General features: G+C 40.3%; 2 protein-coding genes across 2 annotated transcripts in view; one reads left to right on the top strand and one right to left on the bottom strand.

Moving 5' to 3' along the window:
* Positions 1 to 16,776, bottom strand: part of RHOBTB3 (Rho related BTB domain containing 3) — a 57,005-nt gene extending 40,229 nt beyond the window's left edge. The window contains exons 1-3 of the mRNA XM_044445851.1: positions 16,356 to 16,776; positions 15,741 to 15,776; positions 14,369 to 14,497 (exon numbers count right to left, since the gene is read on the bottom strand). The gene's annotated coding sequence lies outside the window, so the exon portion shown is untranslated. The remainder of the gene's footprint in view (positions 1 to 14,368; positions 14,498 to 15,740; positions 15,777 to 16,355) is intronic.
* LOC123031313 (carnitine O-palmitoyltransferase 2, mitochondrial-like) lies at positions 1,456 to 15,213 on the top strand. The gene is made up of 5 exons (XM_044446143.1): positions 1,456 to 1,616; positions 2,263 to 2,343; positions 4,905 to 5,011; positions 9,701 to 10,999; positions 14,410 to 15,213. The coding sequence occupies exons 1-5, from the start codon at positions 1,456 to 1,458 to the stop codon at positions 14,736 to 14,738; spliced, it is 1,977 nt and encodes a 658-aa protein (XP_044302078.1). The 3' UTR covers positions 14,739 to 15,213.
* Positions 16,777 to 24,610: the final 7,834 nt, after the last annotated feature.

The raw sequence follows: 24,610 nt of genomic DNA, 5'->3' as shown, positions 1-24,610 counted from the left end.
ACTGTAGTTCTTTTGTCAACTTTTCAAGAGGAAAGAACAACTATGTAAAATGAGGCTGGACCTTGACAGTTTAAAATGCCAAACTGGACGATACAGCTGATTTTAAGAAGTGCCTGAGAAGCCAATGTAGTATAGTGGTTAAGAATGTAGGACTGGACTGATCTGGGTTCTAGTCCCCGCTCAACCATGGAGTTGAGTGGGTGACTTTGGGCCAGACATAGACTTTCAAAACCCAGCCTACCACACAGGGTTGTTGCTGTTGTTAGGATAAGATTGAGAGAATTATGTAAACTAGCTGAATTCCTTGGAATAAAAAAGGTGGGATATAAATACCTCTTAATGTTTAACGGTGGACCATTGCTGGCATTTATCCACTTAAGTTTCAGGGACATATGTGCTTTCACATCTATGGACAAATAAATGCCCATGGGCAGGTAATTGCTAGAACATATTTCTGGCTGAGGGAAAAATCAGATTACTAAAGTTTTGATGAAAGACTGCAACTTAATTCAATTGTAATTTAAACATCCACAAGAAAAATAGATAGTAGTGATTTGATCATTTACTAGCAAGATGAACCATTAAAACGCAGCCTGACCTATTTTCCCCCATCTGTTTTGCTCGTGATATATAAAGTGTAAAAGTGAGGTAAATTGTGGCTTTAAAAAGAGGGAAAGCAGAGTAAGGGCACTCTACTTGGTTCCCTGCCCCCCACAATATGGTGCTTGTTTTGGTTCACTGCACAGTCAAAAAAACCCTTGAAGCAAGGGGGGGGCACCCTAAACACGGACTGACGTCCCTGAAAAAACAAATCAAGCACAGAAATCGTGACGGTCATAAATGTTCCCATCGGTAAAGATGAGCCTTGGCTTGGCTTTACAGCTGCTTTTAAATTACTGATCATGTTCCAATCTGTTTTTAGCACGAATACACGCTTCAAAAACACCACCTACAGGTATTGCCCGCTTTCGGGTCGGCAACAGAGTTAAATAACTGACATATGACCATGAACGACGTGGGCTTCCTCAACTATCACCCTGAGGGATTTGGGGCCGGGGAGGAGGGAGAGTGTACGTGGGAAGACAAGGCATTAGGTCAAACTGCCAAGGCTTCGTGACTCCGAAGGAAACGCGCGTCCTGCCAGCCCCGCCCGAGAAGCCGCTCGACAAGCGCGCGAGGAGAGCCAAGGGGCGAGCGGCGAGATGAGCGAGGCTGGCAAGCATGGCGCTCGCCTCCGTACAACGCAACGGCCACAAGCGACGGCCCCGCGCGCTCTCCTGTTGCCCTGGCTACCGCTCTCGTCGGCCTTGTCGTCGTCGTCCCCGCCGCCGCCGCCGGCCGTTTTGCCGCCATTCCGAGAAGCGCGTGCCGGGCCGACGAGTATCGGTTGGCGCCTGGTCGTGCCTCTCCCGCACCCCTCCCCGTCTCCCCACGGACATCCGCCGCCCCAAGATAATGCGCCGAACGAGGTCCCCGTGGGGGGCCGTCGCTGGAAAGCGGCGGTATTGGAGGACGGTGGGGCAGCCGGAGGGCATCGTGTCGGAACAGGACACAGACCATCACTTTGTGCACCGCAGCACCATTCCTACCATGCACTTCCAGCCCAGCTTGCCCAGGTCTCGCTTACTTCCTCCAACTTGCAAGGGTCGCGGTGAGGGGGGGGGGGCGACCAGCAGAACCGGAGAGGAGGACAGCACCCCCTCGTCCTTTCCTCCCGCTGCCTGCGAAGGAAGCTCCTCCTGCCCGGAGAAGGTTGCTCTGCCCTCTAGCTGCCCGCCCTGCTACACAAACTCTTCTTTTTAGTGGTGACCAATTCCCACAGGGGTTAGGCCTCTCAGGCTATCACACATTAACTCCCTCGGCTGCACTGAGTACCAGTGTTAGGGAGAAAGCATTGATTTGCTGTTCTTGCTGTCCGTCCCAAAATACTATAAAGATCTACCATATCCTCCTCGGAGGGGCCTTTTTCCTACAGTATAAAAACACACAAACCCACCTGCACATGTTTTAAGAGAAACTGCTCCAACGAATCTTTTAAATTTATTTTCACTGTACTGTAATCGCTAACATATGATAAATAAGAATTACCAAGAGAAAGATTTCACAAACTGAAAGAGGATTCAGCCTTTCCTTCCCAGGTAGTTAGTATGACCTACATTTGGGGACAGATGGGCTACTGTATTTTGTGTTTGTACATTTGTAAACTCTTGAGGGCTGATACAGAAAACTGACTTCTAACTTGTTAATATTATCAATTTTTAGATTGCCTATTCCAAAACTGGAGGATACTATCAACAGATACTTAGCTGCTCAAAAACCATTATTGAATGATGAACAGTACAGGTATTCAAGATACTTAAAATTACAGAAAAGCACCAGCTGCTCAAGTTGTCTGTTCTCTTCTGTGAATCTTGACTATTTCATCTTACTCTCCCGTGTTCAGGGAAAGAGCTATAGCTCACTGGCAAATAATCAGCACTGCACATAGAAGGATCAATATTTCAGGCCTCAGCATCTTCAGGTTGGCCTGAAAAAAGTACTTGTCTGAAACCCTGGAGAGCTGTTGTTAGCATAAACTGGCTTCCCATATCCAGGTGCCCTCCAGTTATTTTGAAGTTTTACTCTCATCAGTCTCATCCAGCATGGTCAATTGTTATTAATGCTTGGAATTGTAGTTGAAAACATCTGGAGGGCACCAAGCTACAAAAGGCTAGCACAGACAATACTGAGCTAGCTAGATCAATAGTTTGATTCAACAGATGCATTTGTAGCTAACAATAAGCTAGAATTCTGTAAAATCCTGGTTAATCATTTATGAGTAATGTGTTTGTACATGTTACTTCAGTTGCACTTACTTGGTTTCCCCCACCTGTGGATGTGGTTAAAATAACCAGGAAGCTAAAGCTTTTCACTGGGACTCCTGGTTTGTTGCTCAGAAACCAAGGACAAACCCTGATTTCAAGTTTTGCTTTTTAGGAGAGCAGAATCCCAGCCCCTGAAAAGCCAAGACTTTCTGGAATTTTGATAGATCATTGCTGTGCAAACAAGCCCAATCTTAGGCAACTGTATGCAACACTCAGAACGTCTACATGGTGGCACCCCTTTCTTCCAAACCAACCTTTTTTGTGAAGTATTCTGCTGAAGTCTTTATATCCAGATAAATATAGTTTACAGCTTTAATCTGTTGCAGACTGGATTGGGAATAAGTCCTATTTAATGCATTGATGACTATGCTTGAATCCATCAGAATTTATTTATAACTGCACTTCCATACACCCTTACTTTTTCCTTCATTATTCTCCTTTATTTATTGAAGCTTCTACCCTGTCTTTATTGTCCCCTCCACTGTCAAAATTTAGGTGGTAAGTTCCTTGGGATGGTAATTTATCTTTTTATCTGCTGTTGCTTGGTAAAGTACCATGAATAATGGTGTTATACCATCAGTAATCACAGAGGTTCACACATTTTGGCTTTGTTTATAGCTAACCATTATTTCTTGTGGTCAATGATCCCCTTCAAAAATTACGTTAGAATCTGTAGAAAATGCAAGGGAGAGGAGCAATTGGCTTTCCACTTCAAGCTAGGCCTTGGAGAAGTAGAAACAATACAGAGAAGGAGGGAGTGGCTTGTACTGCTTCTGCCTTCCCATGCTCAGATAATTTGGGGAAAGGATGCATCTTCTTTTACATTATAGTGGGTTTTGGTTGGAGGTTGAAACAGTTTATGTATCTTGTGTTGCATCTGTTTCTATAAAGGCATGCACATAGTTAAAAATCAATCACTCCCTGAAGTTATTGGCACATAGTGTATTTGGCAGTGAAAGGCATCCCTTATCTTTGAGTTCTGTTCAGTAATTGTAACTCAAGGATGCAATACAGTGGTACCTCGGTTCACAAACTTAATCCGTTCCATGATTCTGGTTATGAGCCAAGTCAAATTTCCCCATAAAGTTCAATGTAAATAAGGTTAATCTGTTCTGACCCCTACAAATGTGGTCACAAGCCGATTTCGGTCACGAGCCAAGTCAAATTTCCCCATAAGGTTCAGTGTAAATAAGCTTAATCCGTTCTGTAAATATATATTTTTTATCAGAAAAATTTGAAACAAAGTAACAAAGAACAACAAAGTAACAAAGTATAGTAGAGAACACTAACGGGGGGGGGGTTATTGTTTGGAGGGAGAGTCAAAACAATAATTGTGTGATAGCGATCATGCTGGGGGGGAGATGGCCACGATCGTGCTTGGGGGGGGGGGGGGATGGCCTCAATCATGGGCCGCTTGTGCATGATTGCGGCCATCTCCTCCCTCCGAGCATGACCACAATCGCAAGCACGACCTTGATCATGGCCATCTCCCCACCCCCCCAAGCACGATGGTGCAGGGAAGATGGCCGTGATCGCGATCATCACCCAATGCAGATTTTGTGACCCGAGTCAAAATTTTTCTGAAATTTCTGTTTACGACCCGATTTGGTTGTGAACTGAGGCTTTTGTGAGCCTAGGTACCACTCTATTTGTGCAGGGCATCCAGACCAGGAATTATTACCATACAGAAGCAGATACCTCCGACAACCTAGTGCCTTTACTTAAACGTTCAAGATTATAAACACACTCAAAATATCTGTAGAGATTCCACACCTAGAATTATTAGAATTTCTATTTCCAGGATTTGTTGGTCCATTTAAAGAGCATTTCTATACTATAGTTATGGGTATGTGACTCATTTCAATTTCACATAATACTTATTTACAGTGTAATTTAGTGAAGTATTGCTTTAGGGCTACATTATATTAACTTGGAGGTATAAGCATGGCATACTTATGTGGAAAGATAATTTTATATACATATTATAATTAAAACTTACTATTACAATCCAGTGATATGTTTAATTCGTTTTAAACTTAGAAATACTGAAAAAATTGCCAGAGAATTTGAAAATGGAGAAGGCAAGTTCATACATCGTGATCTGCTTGAGCATGATCGAATTAATAAACATACAAGTTATATATCAGGTGAAGTTTTTTACCATTTTTCTTGTGTTTTTTAAACATTTTCTTAATACGTTTTCTTTTTGTTGGTGGTGTTATTTCCTGAATGAGTCTTGGGACTATTTTCTCCTGACATGCTGTTGTGTTTACTGGTGGTTGTTACACAAAATGACTTTTTTGTGGTGAGTTGGCCATGGAAGGATTCTGCCTTTAACTAAAATTGCAGTTCTCTGTCCCAGAGCTTTAAAAGTAGATTGCACAGTCTACATTATTTAGAGCAAAACTGTACAACACATGCAGTCTTCAGTGTAACTTTATGTGACCCTCTGCCTAATTTCAAAAGCTGTCTACAAGTTAAGGTCTATTAGCAAGCTTGATCAATTCCTCTACCCAGGAAAGGGGACAGCAGAGACAAGGAGAGAGTAGACAGAGAAGAGACGACAAAATGAAAGGAAGGGTGAGGCTGTCCCATTCACCATTAGCATTCTGCCACCAACAGATTATCTCACAGGGAATATAGTCCTGGGCAGAAGGTCCTGATCTGGACCCATTATGGTATCCTCACAAAACCAGTTTTCACTTGGAAATTTCAAGCACATAAGCAGGGATCTTATGTATGAAATCATGTAGCAATCTCTTGTGTTTCCAGCTAGGAAAGGCAGATGAAAATCCAAATATTTCAGATTGGTTTATAAAGGTAAATTAAAGAATTTACTGCATACCTTCCTGGAAGCTAAGAGGTTCTAGGTCAGTATCTGGATGGGACACTGCCTGGAAGTGTCATGTAGTTATTCTGAATCCCTTGAAAGAAGGGTGAGAATACAAATGATATAAGTCAATTCATGGTAGGTAACAAATTATATTACATGTGTTTATTACATGTGTATAAACACAAGTATAAAAGACTTGTGTTTGTGTAGTTATATGTTACAGGCAAAGTTTCAAGAAAGTAAAAATTATAACATAACCCAAGTATCAGTCAAAATTCTACATATCTGCTCTGTTACACTGCCTAATCATTCTATAGAATACCTGACATCCTGTCAGCATTGTGTGGTAAAATAAGTATCTTGAAGAGAGGGGAAAAATCAGGTGTCCTGTTTAAACTACCAGTTTCAAAGGCTCAGTCTGCCTCAAAGTATAATTAGAAGAAGTTGTATCTGGTCTAGACTCTACAGTTCATCATTGCACAGTTACCTGTATCATTCAGAATGATAGCAGAAAAAGCCCTTATTTACACAGAAACATGAAACAAATATTTAAGTTGGAATTAAACAAAAGTTGTTGTGTGGCAAATAAAAATTTAGTTTCTAGACTGATGAATGTTACTAACAATACAGGAAGTGATTAATGTAGAAGGTAAATTAATGAATCCTTGTGATTATTGGCTTTGAAACATTTTGATGTGTTGATCATGCAAAATAAGGCACTCATGTTCCTTCTTAAAGGAGGGATAGTGTTGTATTGTCTACAGGACAGAAAAATGTTTGAATATTACTGATGACACACATTTCTGTCAACATGGCAGATCATGATTACATGCTTTCAGAGGGCTGTAATATTACTCACAATGACACTGTATATTCTAATTGACTTTGTTATTTGCTTATTTATTTATTTATAAAATTTGTATGCCATCCAATTACTTGTGCCTCTGGACGGCTTACAACATAAGTAAATTGACAACCCACTCTGGCTGCAAGTTAATAAAATACAACAATCAAATACAATATTAAAACATATTAAAATATTGATTAAATAAAAAGGTCTTAACCTGGCACCAAAAAACATATAATGACAGCGCCAGGCAGACCTCTCTGGGGAGCGCATTCCACAGACAGGGTGCCACCGCAGAGAAGGCCCTCCTTTGGATATTCTGTCTCCTAACGTCTTTCAAAGAGGGTTCCCGGAGGAGGGCTTCTGTTGCAGATCTCAGGGGGTGGAAGGGCAAATAGGGAAAAAGGTGTTCCTTTAGGTATTGTGATCCCAAGCCATTTAAGGCTTTATGGGTAATAACCAGCACCTTGAATTGAGCCTGGACTTCAATGGGAAGCCAATGGAGCTGATAGAGGACTGGGGTTATATGAGAATAACGCTCAGTCCCCGATAGCATCCTGGCAGCTCTATTTTGAACCATCTGAAGTATCTGGACCGTCTTCAAGGGCAGCCCCACGTAAAGCGCGTTACAAAAATCTAACCAGGAAGTAACCAATGCTTGTGTTACTGTTGCTAGGCAATCCTCCTCCAGGTAGGGACGCAGCTGATAGATTAGCTGAAGCTGGAGGAAAGCACTCCTTGCCACCGCCGTCACTTGGGCTTCCAAGGACAGCTCCAGGTCGAGGAGCACTCCCAAGCTGCGGACCCTGTGCTTTAGAGGGAGTGCAACCCCGTCCAGGGCAAGGCCCAAGTCACCTACCCAGGAGCTCGAATCACCCACCAACAGAACCTCCGTCTTATCTGGATTGAGCTTCAGGTTTTTGGCCTTCATCCAACCCTCAGCCAGGCACTGGTTCAGTACAGCCACTGCCTCACCTGGATTAGTTGAAAAAGAAAGGTAGAGCTGGGTGTCATCAGCATACTGATGACTCCGTAGCCCAAACCTCCTGATGACCTCTCCCAGCAGTTTCATGTAGATGTTAAATAGCAAGGGGGACAGAATGGAACCCTGCTGTACTCCATGGCAGAGTTGCCATGGCGCAGAGCCCAAGACCCCAGCACCACCTATCTAAGCTTTGTTAACCAAAACAAAGGAAATTCATTTGGAAATAGGAATGGAAAGGGGCCATAGTTCAAAGGTAGAGCATATGATTTACATGCAGAAAGTTCCAGTTTCAATCTCCAGACAGACCAGGCAAAACTCCTTCTTATGCTTGAGATTGCACAGCTTCCTGTGCAAAGGGAAAAACGAAAACTTCTATAGAAATTAGCACCATGTGAATTCTTTCACAGGCTCTTGCATAATAGCTTATGAAACTATTATAGCTGCTATTTTCCTCCTGTTCATGGTTGTTTGGAGCCAACCTATCTAAAATAAACTTCGCCTGTTTCAATATTCACATGCACAGAATACCATGTACTATTTCATGCTCTAGACAGATGTTTTGCTTTTAATTACTTTAAGTTTGTTTTCAGTTTACAAGATGTTCCAATATATTTTTATATGTATGTTTTTCTGATAGGATTTAGAACAAGCAATCTTTCCTATTTCTTTTCAATAGTTATATCAGTGTTTAAACATGAAAACATTTCAGTGTATGAGCACTTAACTTCTATAGAAAGAATGTTATCAATTACATGAACTATTATTTTTTTCTTGCATAATCATTGGCTAGTCATAGATTTAGTCAGTTGATTGGCAGCCCTGTTTTTTTAAGCTGTGGTGAAATATACTGGTGAATAGGTGGCATGTATAGAATGACCAATCTTGGCTTCTACTCCCAAGTGAAAAAAATATAATCTATGAATATGATTATTCTATGAATATGATTAATGTTTTCCTAGGAAAAAACTGCATGATCTCAGATGTAAACATTTTGAAGTCTGCACATATCAGCGGAAGAATTTTGCTGGAACATTAACATAATTACTAAATTGGTGGCTTTCTCTCAAGATCTAAAACAGTCTGAGAGTTATGGTCTCCCTAATTAATATCTGCTTTTAGACAGGTCTCTGTACTATTCATTAGCTTACACATTTACTATTACTGTCAGCTGCATAGGCACTGATCGGTATAAGTCTAAAACTGCAATCCTGTATTCACCTAGAAGTAAGATCCATTAAATTTGATGGAGCTTACATCTAAGTAGATATACATAGCATTGCACTGTGAAGTATCTTTAATGTAACTGTTTCAATAATAATCTTTCATCTACTGACAATGTTGGTGAATGGACACTTTCAGCTCATTAAGATCAATGGCATTGTCTCACAAAGTTAAATTACCTTAAACCTTACCCTCTCTTGCTTCCTCTTTCCTCATCTGCTTTAATATTTGAATTTATCATCCTTTACTGTTTCATTATTATTCCAAACAAAATAAAATGCTATCTTTCTTTGAGCATGAGGAAGATTTTATGTTTTGTTTTTTGTCAATTTAGTTAGTTTTGTAGCAAACATTTGTACAAATACATAGAATAGGAATATATAGTTGCTTCTTTTGTATGTATCATTTAGAAGTACATAGCCACCTTCCCAATACACCTCTCTTTCTGTTCTTAAGATTTGGCTAGACTGTTGGCAATCAAAGCCATCTTGCATTCCTACTGCTTCATGACAACCTAATAGCTAGTCTTTCTACGGACAACTGATGGCTTCTAGGACAGTGTTGCCCCTTTTCAGAAATGGCCTTAATGTGGGGAGCTACCACTTGCTCAAGCAAAATAGATAAGAATGCAGTATAGATAACTATCCTTGCCTGTTGGACTTGCTGTTGCCTGCAGTGGGATAAGTCCCTTTTCAGGATCCCTTGAAAACACTGATTTTCTGATACACTGACTTCACACTCTGGCCTTGGTACTCCATGATGTTAATATGCCTGGAGTCTTACATCTACTCTCCTTTACTTTATTATTTAACTTTTATAACTTGCTTTTTGTGATTTGAAACAAAAAGGTAAGTATTGTTGAATCCAAATAATTGGAAATTATACAAATGTATTTATATACGAAAGTGCTAAATGTGTATTCATTAACTTGATTGTTTTTGTTTTTTTAGAACCCTGGTATGATATGTATCTTTCTGCAAGAGATCCAATTGTTTTTAACAGCAATCCATTTATTGCTTTAAATCCTGATCCAAAGCCAGGATACAACAATCAAATAGTGAGAGCAACAAATTTGGTAGTATCATCGTTAAAGTTTCTGAACTCCCTGAAGAATGACTATTTGCGGCCAGATATATATTATGTAAACCGCAAATGGGGTCAGAGTAAAATTTTTAAACATTTTATCCGTATTCTTCCACCTACTTTATCCTGGTATGGAGCATATTTGGTGAATGCTTATCCTTTAGATATGTCGCAGTATAAGTTTCTCTTCAACAGTACAAGAATTCCTAATTTAAGCAAAGATACATTGTTCACAAGTGAATTTGCAAGACATTTGTTGGTTATGAGAAATGGTCATCTTTATGTTTTTGAAGTATTAGATCCTTTTGGTAATATTCTACACCCATCTGAAATTCAGGCTCATTTAACACAAATAATACATGATGCTGATCGATTGCCTGGGTTTGAGCTTTCCTATCTGACAACTGAAGAAAGAAATGTTTGGGCAACTCTAAGACAGCAACTTATCCAGAAAGGTAATGCAGAAAGCCTAAAGAAAATTGACAGTGCAGTCTTTTGCCTTTGTTTAGATAAAACTCCCCAACAAGATGAACTTGAACTCACTCATTCTTTTCTTCATGGATATGGTTTCAATCGCTGGTTTGACAAATCCTTTAGTCTGATAGTCACTAGTGATGGCACTGCAGGAATAAATTTTGAACACTCTTGGGGAGATGGAGTTGCAGTTCTACGTTTTATTAACGAAGTCTATAGAGACAGTACAGATCATCCAGCTCTTGTACCAGAAGCCAGTCCAGCCATTTTTGTTGCAGCATGTGACAAACTGGAATTTACTATGGGTCACACAATAACATCAGCTATAAATGCTGCACGTATAAAATTTGATGAAAAAAGAAAACAGTTATGTGTTAAATCATTTAGATATGAAAAGTTTGGGAAACAGTTTGCAGTGAACCAGAAATTAAGCCCTGATGCTGTGTTTCAGCTTGGCTGTCAAATGGCCATCTATCGCCATTATGGAAAACTACTTCCTTCTTATGAAGCATGTAGTACTGCAGCTTTTAAACATGGTCGCACTGAAACAATTCGGCCAACATCTGTGTACACAAGAAAATGTACAGTTGCATTTATTGATGAACGAGGAAAACATAGCATTGAAGATATGAGAAACATGATTGATGACTGTTCAAAGTATCATAGACGCTTGCAGCTGGAAGCTACATTAGGTTAGGTCTTTTCAACATTTTGCCATATTTTTCTATATTATATTTATTATAATTATTTATTGTGATAGTCTTTTTAGGACTGGCTCTCTTCAGGAAATCCTGCTGAAATATTTAACTGTATAAACACAGTTTAAAAGATGGGGTTTCTGTTTGCCATGTCTTACAGAAGGGGTGAGTTTTGTAGGAGTTTTTATGTGGGAATGAGTATTTTTCATTCTGGCTTTCTTAGTTTAACCAAAGATATTGCTGAGGAGTATAGAGTGTGTTAACAATTTAAAATACCTCAGGCTAGTTTGCACGATATGGCTAGGCTGTTCTGGATGATTGAACTCATCATTGGCTGCTTCATAGGTGCCCTGATCAGGGCAATCAAGGGTTGTGCCATGTAAGGTGCCTTCACATGTAGTGGTAGGCATGGTAACCATGTGGCATGTTGTCTTATTAGTTTCCTAGGTTCAGACAAGTGCTTGGTTTCAATGCATGCATGTTTCCCATACATTTTCATCTTCTCTTCAAATGGTGTCTGGTATCCTTTCAGCCCCTGCAGCTGGAAATCAATCCCAGCATGCACCACTCCTGCCTTCATTGCCTGTCTCCCCCTCATTAGCCCACATATTCCCTTGAGCATGGCCACAGCTGGCTGCCTTTTCTTTGTTTGCTGCTCTGTAGAGCAATTGCCTAGTCACTTGAGCAGCACAGTTGCTCCAGAGGATCACTACAGGAGCTCTCCTTGTTGCTGCCACACTTGGTACCAGTATGCAAGCAAACCTTCCCAATCACACCTTCCCCTCCCCTCCTCTTCCCCTCCCCTCCCATGTGCGGGATTTGCACACGCTGCAACAGGACTGCCTCACTTCCTGCAGCTAGGCACATGAAGAACTTCAGTTTGGACACCAATGCCAGGGATGGAGGTAATGCATCTTGCTGGGCAGATTTTCCAAAGGGTGCCCATGTGGGCATCTGCCTGGGAAAGTTTTCCAACATACTACTAGGGCAGTGCTTGTCCTTCAGCTATAGTGGGGAAATAGGAGACAATGGGACTTGCTGAGAGTCCCAAGGACTGTGAAGGACAGGATGGGAGCAAAGGAGAGGGTGCGTGGCATGGGCTCCTTAGGACACCCAGTGTCCCATGCACAGCCCATGTGCTCTTCCTGTGCAGGGCAGTTTTCCTGGAAGAAGACCAGGGCATCACTATATTTTGCAAAGACAGCATGCTTACCAGGCACCACTGAGTGCAGAGGGGAGTGCCAGTCTCCATAGTCACTGCTGCTGGAGCTGGTGTGGCTTAATGCCCTGCTGTCAGCAAGATCCCATTATGTACTGGCAGAGAAGAAAGGGAGCACAGAGCAGCCAGTCACTGTGATGCTGCCAGCAACTCAATAGTTGCCAGGCAGATTTGGACAACACCAAGTGAAGGCAGGAATGTCTAAAACTCTATGGCAGAAACATGGAAACCACACAGAAACATTCTACCCTGGTTCAGACTGCAGAAGAAGTCATGGTGAAGCACAGAAACCTTACAACAAACTGTTGTTTTTCTGTGTGGTTTTATATAAACCAAACATACTGTGCTTCACCATGGATGCTGGATTCAAATATCCGAACAAGCCGTACTCATGTAGCTTCCTCTTTGACTTGTCATTACATGTGAACCTGACCACTATGGGTTATTCAAGAACTAAATAATCCTTGCATAATCCTACTGCTAATCAGGGTTATGTGAGGGTTGCTTAATTCTAGAATAAACTGTAGTGGCCAGGTTTGCACAATATTGCTGAGCCTTTGATCACCTCAGTTAGGAGATGATATTCAAAATGCTAACTACGAACACCCAACACACACCATGGTTCATTGTAGGCTCTTCAATCCACAGTAATTTGCCATATTGCTATATTGTGCAAACCAGCTCATTGTCTTTAATGTATATAACACTTTTCTTCTAAGATACACTTTAGTAAATTTGGGATACTCCTCACAATAATTATGAGCTATCAATTAAGGCCACTTCCGCAAGTTATGGGGAAATAGGTTTTTGTTTTTAACATAGCTCTAAATAGAATGGAAAATACACTGCATTGTAAAAATGCTTTCTAGAAACCATTAACCATACTTAGATGTTCCACACTATAGGTGCTTTGAGAGCCAATTTGCATGTTACATAAAAGTGAGTTTAACAGGTTGGGGCTGTTTCAGTGGTACATGAATTAACCTAAGAATTGTGAGAATGTGTGTCATATGTTGTTTGCGGTTTTCAGCAACAATCTTAACATGATACATTTATAGATAGTTACCATGATGTCTAGATCCAGCCAATTTAGGTTGTTCATAAGTTAAACAATGGAAAATTAGTCCATGGTTTGTTGGATTAATGTTGGGTTGTTTGTGGGTTAAACAACCCACAATACTTGTGTTCAGCCAAATCACTAACAATTATGAATGTGGCATTAATAGGAAGTTGTTGGAATTCAGTGAGCATCTCCACAATTTCTGGGAAAGCCACTGTTTGCCACTGAATGCCACTGTTAATGTGTAGGCAAGGTCACCATGGAATGTGTCAGCTCTGGTGATTATCTCTGGATAAAATTTTTACATTGCAACAAAATCAAGTTAATTATGCTCTGCCTCTATGTAGCATGCAAGTTCGTTTTCAGTGTCATATTTTCAGTACAAAGAAGCTTTGAGGTGTCACAATTCTTTCTGTTTGAATCCCAAATGTATATATAAATGTATCCCTTTAAGGTTTTGTTTTGCTTAAGTTAGTTTTGAGATTTAGCCACTTGGTCTGTGGAATAACAAGGAGATGCTGTCATAAAGGAGCAGAGATAACAAATGAGCAAGAAAAGGAACTGAGAGCATTTGGAGGGAAAAATAAGACATTAGATAAAAGCAGAAATATTATTTTGAGCAAGAAGAGCAGGCAAGCAAGCTAGCATTTGACCGCTTACCCACTCCTGCTGTACTAAAATTCCAGGGACATTTCTGAGTTGTTGAGCATGATGTGTGAATCCAGAACTGAGTTGTTGGAGGATGAACTCAGATGCCAGGTTTTAACAATCTATGGGCTATTTTGTGACACTCAAACAGGGTCAGTCTGGTTGTGTGTGGGGGGTGGGGGGGGAGGATTGCATTATAAAATTCATAATATGAAGAATAAATTTTATATGGTTGTTGAGATACCAGAAATTAAGTAAAATAGAATAACAGTTCCGAGGAATAACCACCTAATGTTAAGCACTTTGAAAGCAGATTGATTTCAATAGATGAAGCAGCTCCCTAGTTTTGCCATTGAACTCACTCAGTCCTTAAAACTGGTTGAATGGTGTCTGTTTTCTCACTATCCACCATGAGTTCATTTTTATAAATATTTACCTACTCTCTCTATTCCATGCATTTGTCCTCTTTTTATTCAGGCCAAGGATTTGATCGCCATTTATTTGCCTTGAAGTACCTTGTCCAACGAAGAGGTGGACGTATTCCCAATTTTTATAATGACGAAGCCTACAAAAGCATAAACCACATTATAATTTCAACTAGCACATTAAGCAGTCCAGCAATTCATCATGGTGGTTTTGGACCAGTGGTGCCAGATGGTTTTGGTATTGGATATAATGTTTTTGATACTTGGATAGGTTGTATTATAACTAGCTATTTAGAAGACGATTTAGATGGACTTCTGAAATGCCTTGAATATACTCTGAATGATATACTTGATGTTTTAGAAGGAAGAAGACTTACTTAGTATTAAATTATTTGAACTGACAAAATAATGATGAAACTCAAAATATTTAGATAATGTACAGACTGCTATGAAATGCAAGAGTTATAAAGCTGATTAACAGTACAAAACTATAGAAGGAACACATTTTGAGTTACACAGTAAAAATATCTATGCCAATGCCAAAATGCCAGTACTGTAATTTTGTTCTTAAATTTATATTGCTGTTCTTCATTTTAAAGATTAAAGAAAATGCAAGGGTTTTTTCAATTTATTTCATTTATTCTCTACAGCTATCTCTTTATGGATAGGGAAATAAACTTGTACTAAAGGGTATATAAACTTTGGAAAGAATTCTGAAGTTTACAAAGCTAACTCACTACATAATTGTGGAGATGCTTTTTTATGACATTGGTGTACAGTGAACTGGCTTTCACAGGGATTCATTCCTTCCTCCTCCTCTATGTGAGAACTGTACATATACTGTATTTTAGATAGTGTTTGTTTGTTTCATTTTATACCACTAGATAGCCAAGGTTCTCTGGGTGGGTAACAAAGCTTAAAAATTAAAATACACAATATAAAATCAACTTAAAACAACAAAGCCAGGGGCTGAAATTAATTATAACATCAAGCCTGTTTATCCCACTTCACCAGATAATGGTGCTGGCTTGATTAGAAGAAAGAATTAATTTCAATTGATAATTGTGACTTTTGAAGCCAAAAGAAATGTGCACAAATAAAGAATAGTTTTAAAAGGTGTGAAACCTAAACCTAAATAAATTCCATCTTGAGTTTCTTTAAACAGATAACCCAATATATTTTTGATTAGAACCCAAGGAGCACTACCAAGGGCTTCAGAAGGCTGTGGATGCACTTTTTCCAGTCAATGACTCTATGCTTTAAACATGATAAATTCAACAAATAGAACTTTATCCTGAATACAGGTTACACTTGAATTGCTGTCTGTTTTGCAGCCATTAGTTACAAATAGGGAAGGAAAGGGGCAAGAGAATTAATGGTTACCTCATCTGGAGTTGTCCTGCTTAGGCTGGGTCAAGTCTGTAAACAGGCAAAAGGTGAAGCGCAGCAGCATCATTCCTCCAAGTCAGGAGTTCAAGGTAGGAATAGTCAATGAACAGACAATAGTCAAAGACACTGTATTACTAGGCTAGAGGGAAAATTCAAAAAGGCACAGCCAAAATCCAGATCCAAATGCACTTAAAGAGGTAGAGAGTTCAATGGTCAATAGCACAAAAATTCAGTCACAGGACAAGACCAAGAATCCACAGCACTTCAATCTGGTTAAGAAAATCCAGCAGTTAGCAGACATTAACAGAAAGCTTATATAGCCTAAGCCTCATTCAGGATTCAGCTGAAATGTATTACAGGCTTTGGTTCTTGGGGAACTCTTCTTTGGATCTAAGCACTTTTTTTTCATGGCCTGCCTACTGGCCTGCCTCTTGAGCCACTGATGCTCACAGGAGCTAAGTGGTCATTTGGTCTCTGTCTCAGAGGCAGCACTCTTGTCTTCTGTGGACAGTCTCACAGGCATCCTCCCTGGGGCCCCTACCCTGGGCTAATCCTAGTGGAGGCATAACACAGGGCTGGCGTCAAGGGTAGACATGGTTGCTTACCTACCAACAACCAACACCTTAGCAAGGGTCCATTAACTGGAGCTGTCTGGAGTTGGTCTTTCTCTTCACCATTGTGACATAGTTGTTCAACCGCCTTTCTCTCTGGTCCAGGCAACAACAGTAGTGAGAAAGAAGAGCAGTATAAGTAACTGCTGCTCACTCACTGCCTCTACCTATCAAGCAAGCAGCAGAGATGAGGAAGTAGATGAGCTGGTGACAATAGCAGTGAGAAGGCAGACTCGCTGCAGGAGTGGGCCAGTGACGGTGTCTTGCCCAAAGACTTTTGACAACCTGGAGCTTACACTAATATCCACATGGTTGCAACTTCTGAGTTGCATCCTGAGTCCTGAAAAATAAATGGTAACAAATGTTATAGTGCATTGTGTGCTTCTTTGTAAAAGAATAGCCACTTAAAATATCAAGTTCAAGCTGAAAAATTCACAGTGCAACAATACATGTTCACTCAGAAGTATTAAGTTCAGGGGAAATTCCCAGGTAAGCATAGAAGTGCAGCCTCCATTTGTTTTATGTGGTCCAAAAACCATCTGGATATTATCTGTAAACTGTGCAACAGAATCTATTATTTGTCAAGACAGGTTTACAGCAATTTTAAAATTGCAACAAACTAAATGCACTTTTTAAAAAACATTCTAAAACTGCTCTTCTGCAACAGTGTCTATTAATAAACTGTATACATAAAGACTAAATTCATCCTGGTCTTTGTTAGCTTGCTGTATATACATAATAGAATTTAGTGTAAAACATGCATAGGAGTTGGCATCCTCAATCCAAGTTGCTAAGGCCAAGCCTTCTAAGAGGGCCCCCAGTGCTGATGCTTGCTCTGGGTAGCCCGCACAAACCATTATTTTAAATTTCTTACACTGTTCAAGACCAGCATTACACTGGGGAAAATTAAAATAGTAGTCATGTGACACCGCCATCACCAGGCGCAAGAGGGGGGTACCAAACACAGCACTATGTTAACAGTCGCCTCATGCACAGGCATAGCACTAAGCATAGATGAACATCTTCCTTCCTCTGAGGGGTTATTTATTTATTTAGCACTTTTATATACCAGCCCCACTGTTCCCTAGGCAGTTTACATAACAAAAACCAACAACATAAAACTTCATATATAAACAATTAAAACAACAATACCAATAAATAATAAAAAATAAGGTAACATCACCCTCATAGCAGGAACATCAACTTACAGTTTAACAACAGATTGGAAAGATCCTAAAACATCACAATTATGAATTTAAAATATTAATTAAAATCAAAGTCTAACTAAAATAATCAACAAGTAAGTGCTCCTTAATAAAAGCACCTTGGTCTGTCATTGGAATGTGTATATGGATGGCACTTAGAGACTGTCTCTGAGAAAACAATTTCATAGATGGGGCACCACAACTGAGAAGGTCTTGCCGTGGGTTGCCATCCTCCTACCTTCCTTTAGAGAAAGCTCCCAGAGCAGGACCTCTGGATTGTGCATTATTGTTTTTATTGCATTTGTATACCATCCAATAGGCAGGGATCTCTGTAGAATTAACAAAAGTTAAGAAAATTGTAAAACATACACAAAATAAAATTGACTTAAAACAACAAAACTACAAGACTTCCTTATCTGCCCTCACACCCCTTGAGATCTACGGGAGAGGCCCTACTCTGGGAACCCTCCTTGAAGGAGGTAAAATGCACATCTACTCGGAATAGGGCCTTCTCTGTGGTGGCGTCCAGATTGTGGAATGCACTCCCCAGAGCGGTTTGCCTGGCGCCGAGTTTATATTCTTTTTGGCACCAAGTTAAATCCTTATTTAAACGGTATTTTAAAAATTAGTATTTCATTGTTTTTTAACTGTCACTTTTGATTATTCAATTTGATATTTTTGATTTGATTTATTTTTATTATTTATTGGATTATGTATTGTTTATTGATTGTTTTTATTGAGATGTGTATTATTTTATTGTTACTTATATTGATATTTTTGTAAGCCATCCTGAGGCTGCGGCAAAGGACAGCATATAAATGTTTCAATAAATAAATAAATTGCAACTGAATACAATACAAGCATAGCAGTGGTACAGATTAAAATGCAATATTAAAAATGGAGTTTAAAAGTTAAAGTGTTAAAATGCTTGGAAAATAAAAAGGTCTTCACTTGGTGCAAAAAATAATACAAAGTAGGCACTAGGCACATCTTTTTTGGGGGGTCACTGCACAACCAGGGTGTTACATCCGAAAAGGCATTCCTCCTGGTAGCTACCCTCCTCACTTCCTTTGGAAGGAATTCTGGAGAAAGACCCCTGAAGAGGACTTCAGGTTCCTGGTAGGTACATTGGTAGGTACATATGGAATGAAGCAATCCTGCAGATAACCTGGCCTCAAGCCATTTATTTATTTAAAAACTTATATTTCTCATGTTTCTCTCAAGGGCTCTCTAAACAGATTACAACAGAATTTAATTTTAAAAATTAAAAAAAATATTAAAATGTAATAATTAAAAAAAACACATTTTCAAATAAAACACCTAACAATATCCAAAAAAAGTGTACAGCTGAAGAATGAGAATTTAAAACAGTATAGATTAAAACATCAATATTAAATAAACAAATACCTTTAAAATTGTCCAAGATAAAAGCAATTGTTAAAATGTATAGAAAATGAAGTTGTATTTGCCTGGCACCAAAAAGATTGCAATGAAGGTGCCAGGTGAACTGCTTTCTGGAGGCTGTTCCATAGGTGGGACGCAACCACTGAGAAGGGCCGCCTTCTATTTGCAGTCCTTCCTGCCCCTTTGGAGGAAGGTTCTTTCAGAAGGGCCTCTGAAACCTATCTCAGGGGCCAATGCATATGGGAGCAAGCAGTCCTTCAGATATCCTGGTCCCAAGCCATTTAGTGCAGGGATCCTCAAACTTTTTCAACAGGGGGCCAGTTGAAAGGCAGCGGTGGCAGGTGCAGGCCAGTGAGGTGGGGGTGCCCACGGGCACAGGCCAGTGAGGCAGCGGTGGGCACATGCATGCGCGGCGAGGCGGTGGCTTGCTCAAGTCCAAAATGATCTCTGCGAGTGCGTGCGTGGCAAGGCAGGCAGTGGCGGCGGTGGGCACAGGCGCAGGGAGTCCAACACCTCTGAGGTGGGCTGGATACATGGGAATGGCGGGGCGGATATGTCCACCGCCATCCAGTACTTTGAGGACCCATGATTTAGGGCTTTACATTTCAGAGCTCAACTGGTGACCAATGTAGTCGTGCCACCCTGCTTTCACCATTAGAAGTTTGTGGGCCACTTTCAAGGGCAGCCCTACATAGAACACATTACAATAGTCCCTTCAAAGAGTTACTAGGGTGTGGGTAATGTTCAAAGTTTAGGGCTTGGAATGTTAGCACTAGCACTTTGAATTGGGCCCAGAGTTCAACTGGCGCCAGTGCAGCTGGAAGAGGACTGATGCGATCCTTGAGCCAGTCCCCATCAACAGTCCTGCTGCCCTGTTTTGGATCAGTTGAAGTTTCTGGACTGTTTTCAAAGGCAGTCCCACGTACAGCTCATGGAGGTATTCCAACTTGTTAATTAAAAGTGTTCCTGGGAGGAGGGGGTTGTATATCACACCAATCCACTGGTCCAAATAAGTTACTTTAGACCCTGAACTTAATGGTCTTTTGGAGGAGGGGGACATTTGGATGGCCCTGGGGTATTACATCAATTTTGAAGCACGCTTAACTTTTCTTTCCCCTGCACCCCACCATTCATCCTTTACCACTGCCTCTACTTTCCTAATATGCTAGCGCAAAACAAAAAAGCAGTTTGACAGCCCTAATAAACATAAATACTCTGAGCATGTTCCACTTTGCATTATAAATCCAGTTAAATCAAAGCACATTCATGACTGTCTGCCACTTCCCTCCATTACCTGCTTCTTTCAGAGTGGTCATTTTGGTTCCCGCAGAGTTGCAGGTTCCTAGACTGAGCATGAGGGCCAGCAAGATCCAGGCAGGCAGACTCTCATTTTGTGTTTTCTCCTCAGTCAGCATAATGCCTAGAGTAGACTGTTTATGCTTAATTTTTATGACATAAAAGCCTTGCTATCCACTTGAAATAAAAAGGTAGCTAAAACAAACATAGAGTTAAATTAATACATAAATCAGTCTGGGCTTTGTAAGGCTCATCATATAAAGGTAGATTTCACCTAAAAACAGTAACCACTATAGATAATAAAGCTCATAGTCTGAAAGTTAGTACAGACAGAAAAGAAATGCAACTTAGAAGCAACTGATTAACCATGTACAGAGAAAACTATCCATTTTAAAGTACACATGCCTCTAGATAGAAGTGTAAGAAAGTAAACAACTAATAAAATAATTTGCTAAGAAAGCTATTTTTAGAGCTTCTTGCTATCCATGGAAAGCAACTGAAAATAATGCACAACTTTTCAAATAGATCTAATGTGCCCTTGTAAACATGTGATTTGTTTATCATAAATAGGGCCTGCAACAAAATGTTGTAGTGAATTTGCAGACCCAAAGAGGAGTGTTCCTCTTCAGGGCTCCAGCCAGGCTCAAAGGTCTTGTAATCCTTTTAAGACCTTGTGGGAGAAGGAAAGATTTTTTCTCTATAATGTCCCACAGGGCTGGAGGACACCTGCCTGGAACCAAAGCATTTTATGCCCCTTCAGAGTACCCACGAGCACCACCAGATGAGCAGCTGCTTAGGAGAGCCCTGCTGGCTTCATTCATCCATTGTGGCACATGCCACAGCAGGCCTCTCCTGGAGGATACTCCCATACATGTGCTTGGCTGTTACCTTATTCAGTCAGCCTGAACTTCTGGCTTCTTTGGTTGTTTCTGTCTTTCTGGGCCCAAGTGCCATTAGCACCCTTTAAGCACTGAGACCTCACAAGTGTTTCTCAGGCCATTTTAAAAAGTATTCTTCCTTATATTTTTAGAAACACATATACCTCTATGTGCCTAGGAAGCCACTCAAGGATATAGGAATCACTACCATATTTTAGCCCAGCTCTGCTTCCAAAAAGACACATATCTACTTGAATTTATTATTTTAGAATTTAAAAAAATCAGCCATGATGAATTGCAGAGCAGTTCTCAATAATACAATCCATTTTTGGCCAGACCATATTATGACAAAGTGTACCCATGCTTTGGATTTCTGACAAGTTGTTGTCCTGCTTGTTTGAGGGAATGCCTGAGGCTCTTTTGTAAGGAACCTGTTACTGGAATGCCAGATGCCCTTGATAGTATCGGGCAAACCCAGGCTGATGTCCAGTCACTTTAGTTCTTAGTTACACCTCTCTTCATGGAGGAAATACTGGAAGAGATCTTCTGACTGTTATCTCCAGTCCTCCTAATATTCCTGCCACTGTTCCTGCTGCTTTGGGGAGCGCCAAAGCTCTCAGAGTACTGGCTGTTGGAGACACTGATGGAAGGGGATTGTATATGCATACCTCTTTCCATCCTTCTTGATGGTGCTACTGCCTTATGACGTATGCAATGGCAGCCAAGAGGAGAAAAAATGGCATGCATTTGCACACATCAGCTGCATGAAAGAGTGAGGCTTCTGCACCTTTCTCACCTTAGTTGATGTCCAGTTGCCAGGTTAATGGCTTGGTTTTTCCTCAGTGAGACAAGGAGGCAGATGTTCTACAGAGTTCTCATCCTAGTTGTACAAAAGTCCTTGCCATCGCTTCATAAAGCTTTGTCATGTGGCCTTTGTGGAATATAAGGACTACATTCAATGAGTCAGCCCTTTTCTGAAATTGTTGAATCTTCTGTATCAAAGACCAGGCTTAAAATGGTATTGCTGGAAGAGTATTTCAGCGTGTAAGAAGAGCCCTTCTGTTTCTTCCTTTGTTTTCATTTTGCTTTTGTTTTAGGAGGAACTACATTTAGGCCAAAATTGCATTGAACTGGTTATTTTGCCACATAAATACATGCAAATGAGATTAAAGGAATTAAATATTAGTAACGTAAGAAGTGCTCTGCTGGATTAGACCAAAGGCTCATCTAGTCCAGCATCCTGTTCTCACATTAGCCAACCGGGGCCCTAATGAAAAGTGCATAACCAGGACTTGAGTGCAACAGGACACTCCCCTGCTCATGTTCCCGGACACCTGATATCCAGAGGCATATTGCCTGCAGCCCTGGAGAACCAGCATTTATACTTACGGATAAAGAGATCAGACATTTGGCATGATTGTCTTATGAGTCACCTCAACCGGTTTTCCGTGTGATGAACCAGAGCAGATTCTTCATCTAGATTCATCTATTTCAACATTTATTGAACAATCTTTTTATTACCGTATAAGAGGGCTTACAAAATAAAACATACATGAGTATATAACATGAGTACATCACATGAGTACATTATTAAGTTAAAAAATATAATACTCTGTATATTTATGACACATTCAAATGTTCAAAGTATGCCACATGCATTATCTAGCAACAGGCAACTTGTAAGTCAACATTATTGCCCCATATTACAGATGGAGCACTGAGGTGGAAAGGAAAGGAAAGGAAAGGAAAGGAAAGGAAAGGAAAGGAAAGGAAGTGACTTGCCTAAGAACACCTAAGAACATCATGACAGAGGCAAGATTCAAACTGGAGACTTGCTGATTTCCAGTGCAGTCTTTTACAATGCAATTCATGCCAACTCAGAAGTAAGCCCATTACCTTCTATGGGATCCTCAGGAAGGTGTGTATAGAACTGCAACTTTAGCCACAGAGCTATACCAGCTCCAAACAATAAAGAACAAACCAGCAACAACAGATCACAGCAAAGAATAGAGCTTAGAATAAAAACACTCTAAAGAACTTGCTTAGAAGCAGGGAAAGAGGAGATCAAAGAAAGCTCCTTTGGGAAGCTTTTCCATAAGTTAGGTACCACAGCACCTATCTTTTCCCCATCCCTCTAGTGACATAGAAACAACACAGAGAGCATTTGAAACCAAATTAAGAAATCAAACAGGTTCTTATCCCTGAGTTACTCTAGTCTAAGAATAGCCACATTTTGTAAAGTAGGTGACTATTATTGACAGCAAATATAGTATCAGGATAGAATCCATATTTCAAAATAAACCACTATGAAGGTATCTTAAAAAATAACAGCATTATCTTAACAGAAGGGAAATGGTTACAAAGCAAACTAAGCTCCATCACACTTGGAAGTGAAAAGTCTGCTTTAAAATAAAAGGTTTAATAGCCTATCTATATGCACCAGGTTTTCAAATCTGACAAATCACAAATGGTAATGGATTCCCTAAAAGTGTGCCATCAATTGAACACAACTTATTGATTTCTGAGGACAATGTAATCCTGAAAGAAACAGCGCCAACAACAGAGATTCTATACTGGACCTCAGATCACTGACTCAAGCCATTGAAGGCCTTCCAGGTCTTAAATTTGGCCTGAAAACAAATCATCATCCAATAGAATACCTCCAGTGTTTATGTCATATGTTTTTAGTACTCATCAAACATCTGCATGCATGTGAGCACATCTGCAGTATATTGCAGTAGCAAAGTGGTTATTAGAGCATAAGTTCTAACTTTTTCACAAAGGGTTATGTGGACACAGTCCAAAAATAGGAGATGAGAAACTGGCCTTAGTATCCCAGCTCACAGGTGTGAGTGAGGGCTCTTTAAAGCAACAGTCTCTCCCAGGAACAGTTCCCTCTCCCAGAGAAGCTCTAATTATATACAACAAACAGCTCAGCATTTTCCCCAGCTCTTCCATGCTGAATAGGATGGTTGCAGTGGAATGGACATGCTGCTGGGTGAATAGAACCAAATTCCTGCCCTCTACCTTGGATGTTGACAATTGAAAATCATCCAATATAGTCTGATTATAGGAGGACCTAGATGGTTCTGCTGTTGACCATGAAACAATAGTGATATTGAGGTTGTAACAAATGCAGCAATTTTGTCTGCAAAAACCCAGTAGCAAGTAATTTCCAGAGACAGGGGAAAGAGTAGAATGTAAAAGACACATGGATATGCTCAGCTGGGTGAGATGTTAAAGTCATTGCCAACCGAAACTGGAAGCACTACAAACCAGCTTTCTATGGGTATTATTGAAGCTCTGTTTGGTAATGGAAGCACAATTTTCTAACTGATTAACATAACAGCAGACCCACCCTATACCCTAGGTAAGCAAAAAATAGAAATTAAAAAACCCTTGGATTTCAGCCAAATGCATCCACTAGCCTTCAGCAGGATGCAACTTGTTAAGATTCTTGCTTTTTAGTT

This window comes from Varanus komodoensis, unplaced genomic scaffold (assembly GCF_004798865.1).
Source record: "Varanus komodoensis strain SLA01 unplaced genomic scaffold, ASM479886v1 scaffold5, whole genome shotgun sequence".
NCBI lineage: Eukaryota > Metazoa > Chordata > Lepidosauria > Squamata > Varanidae > Varanus > Varanus komodoensis.
This window is presented reverse-complemented; position numbering and strand designations above follow the sequence as displayed.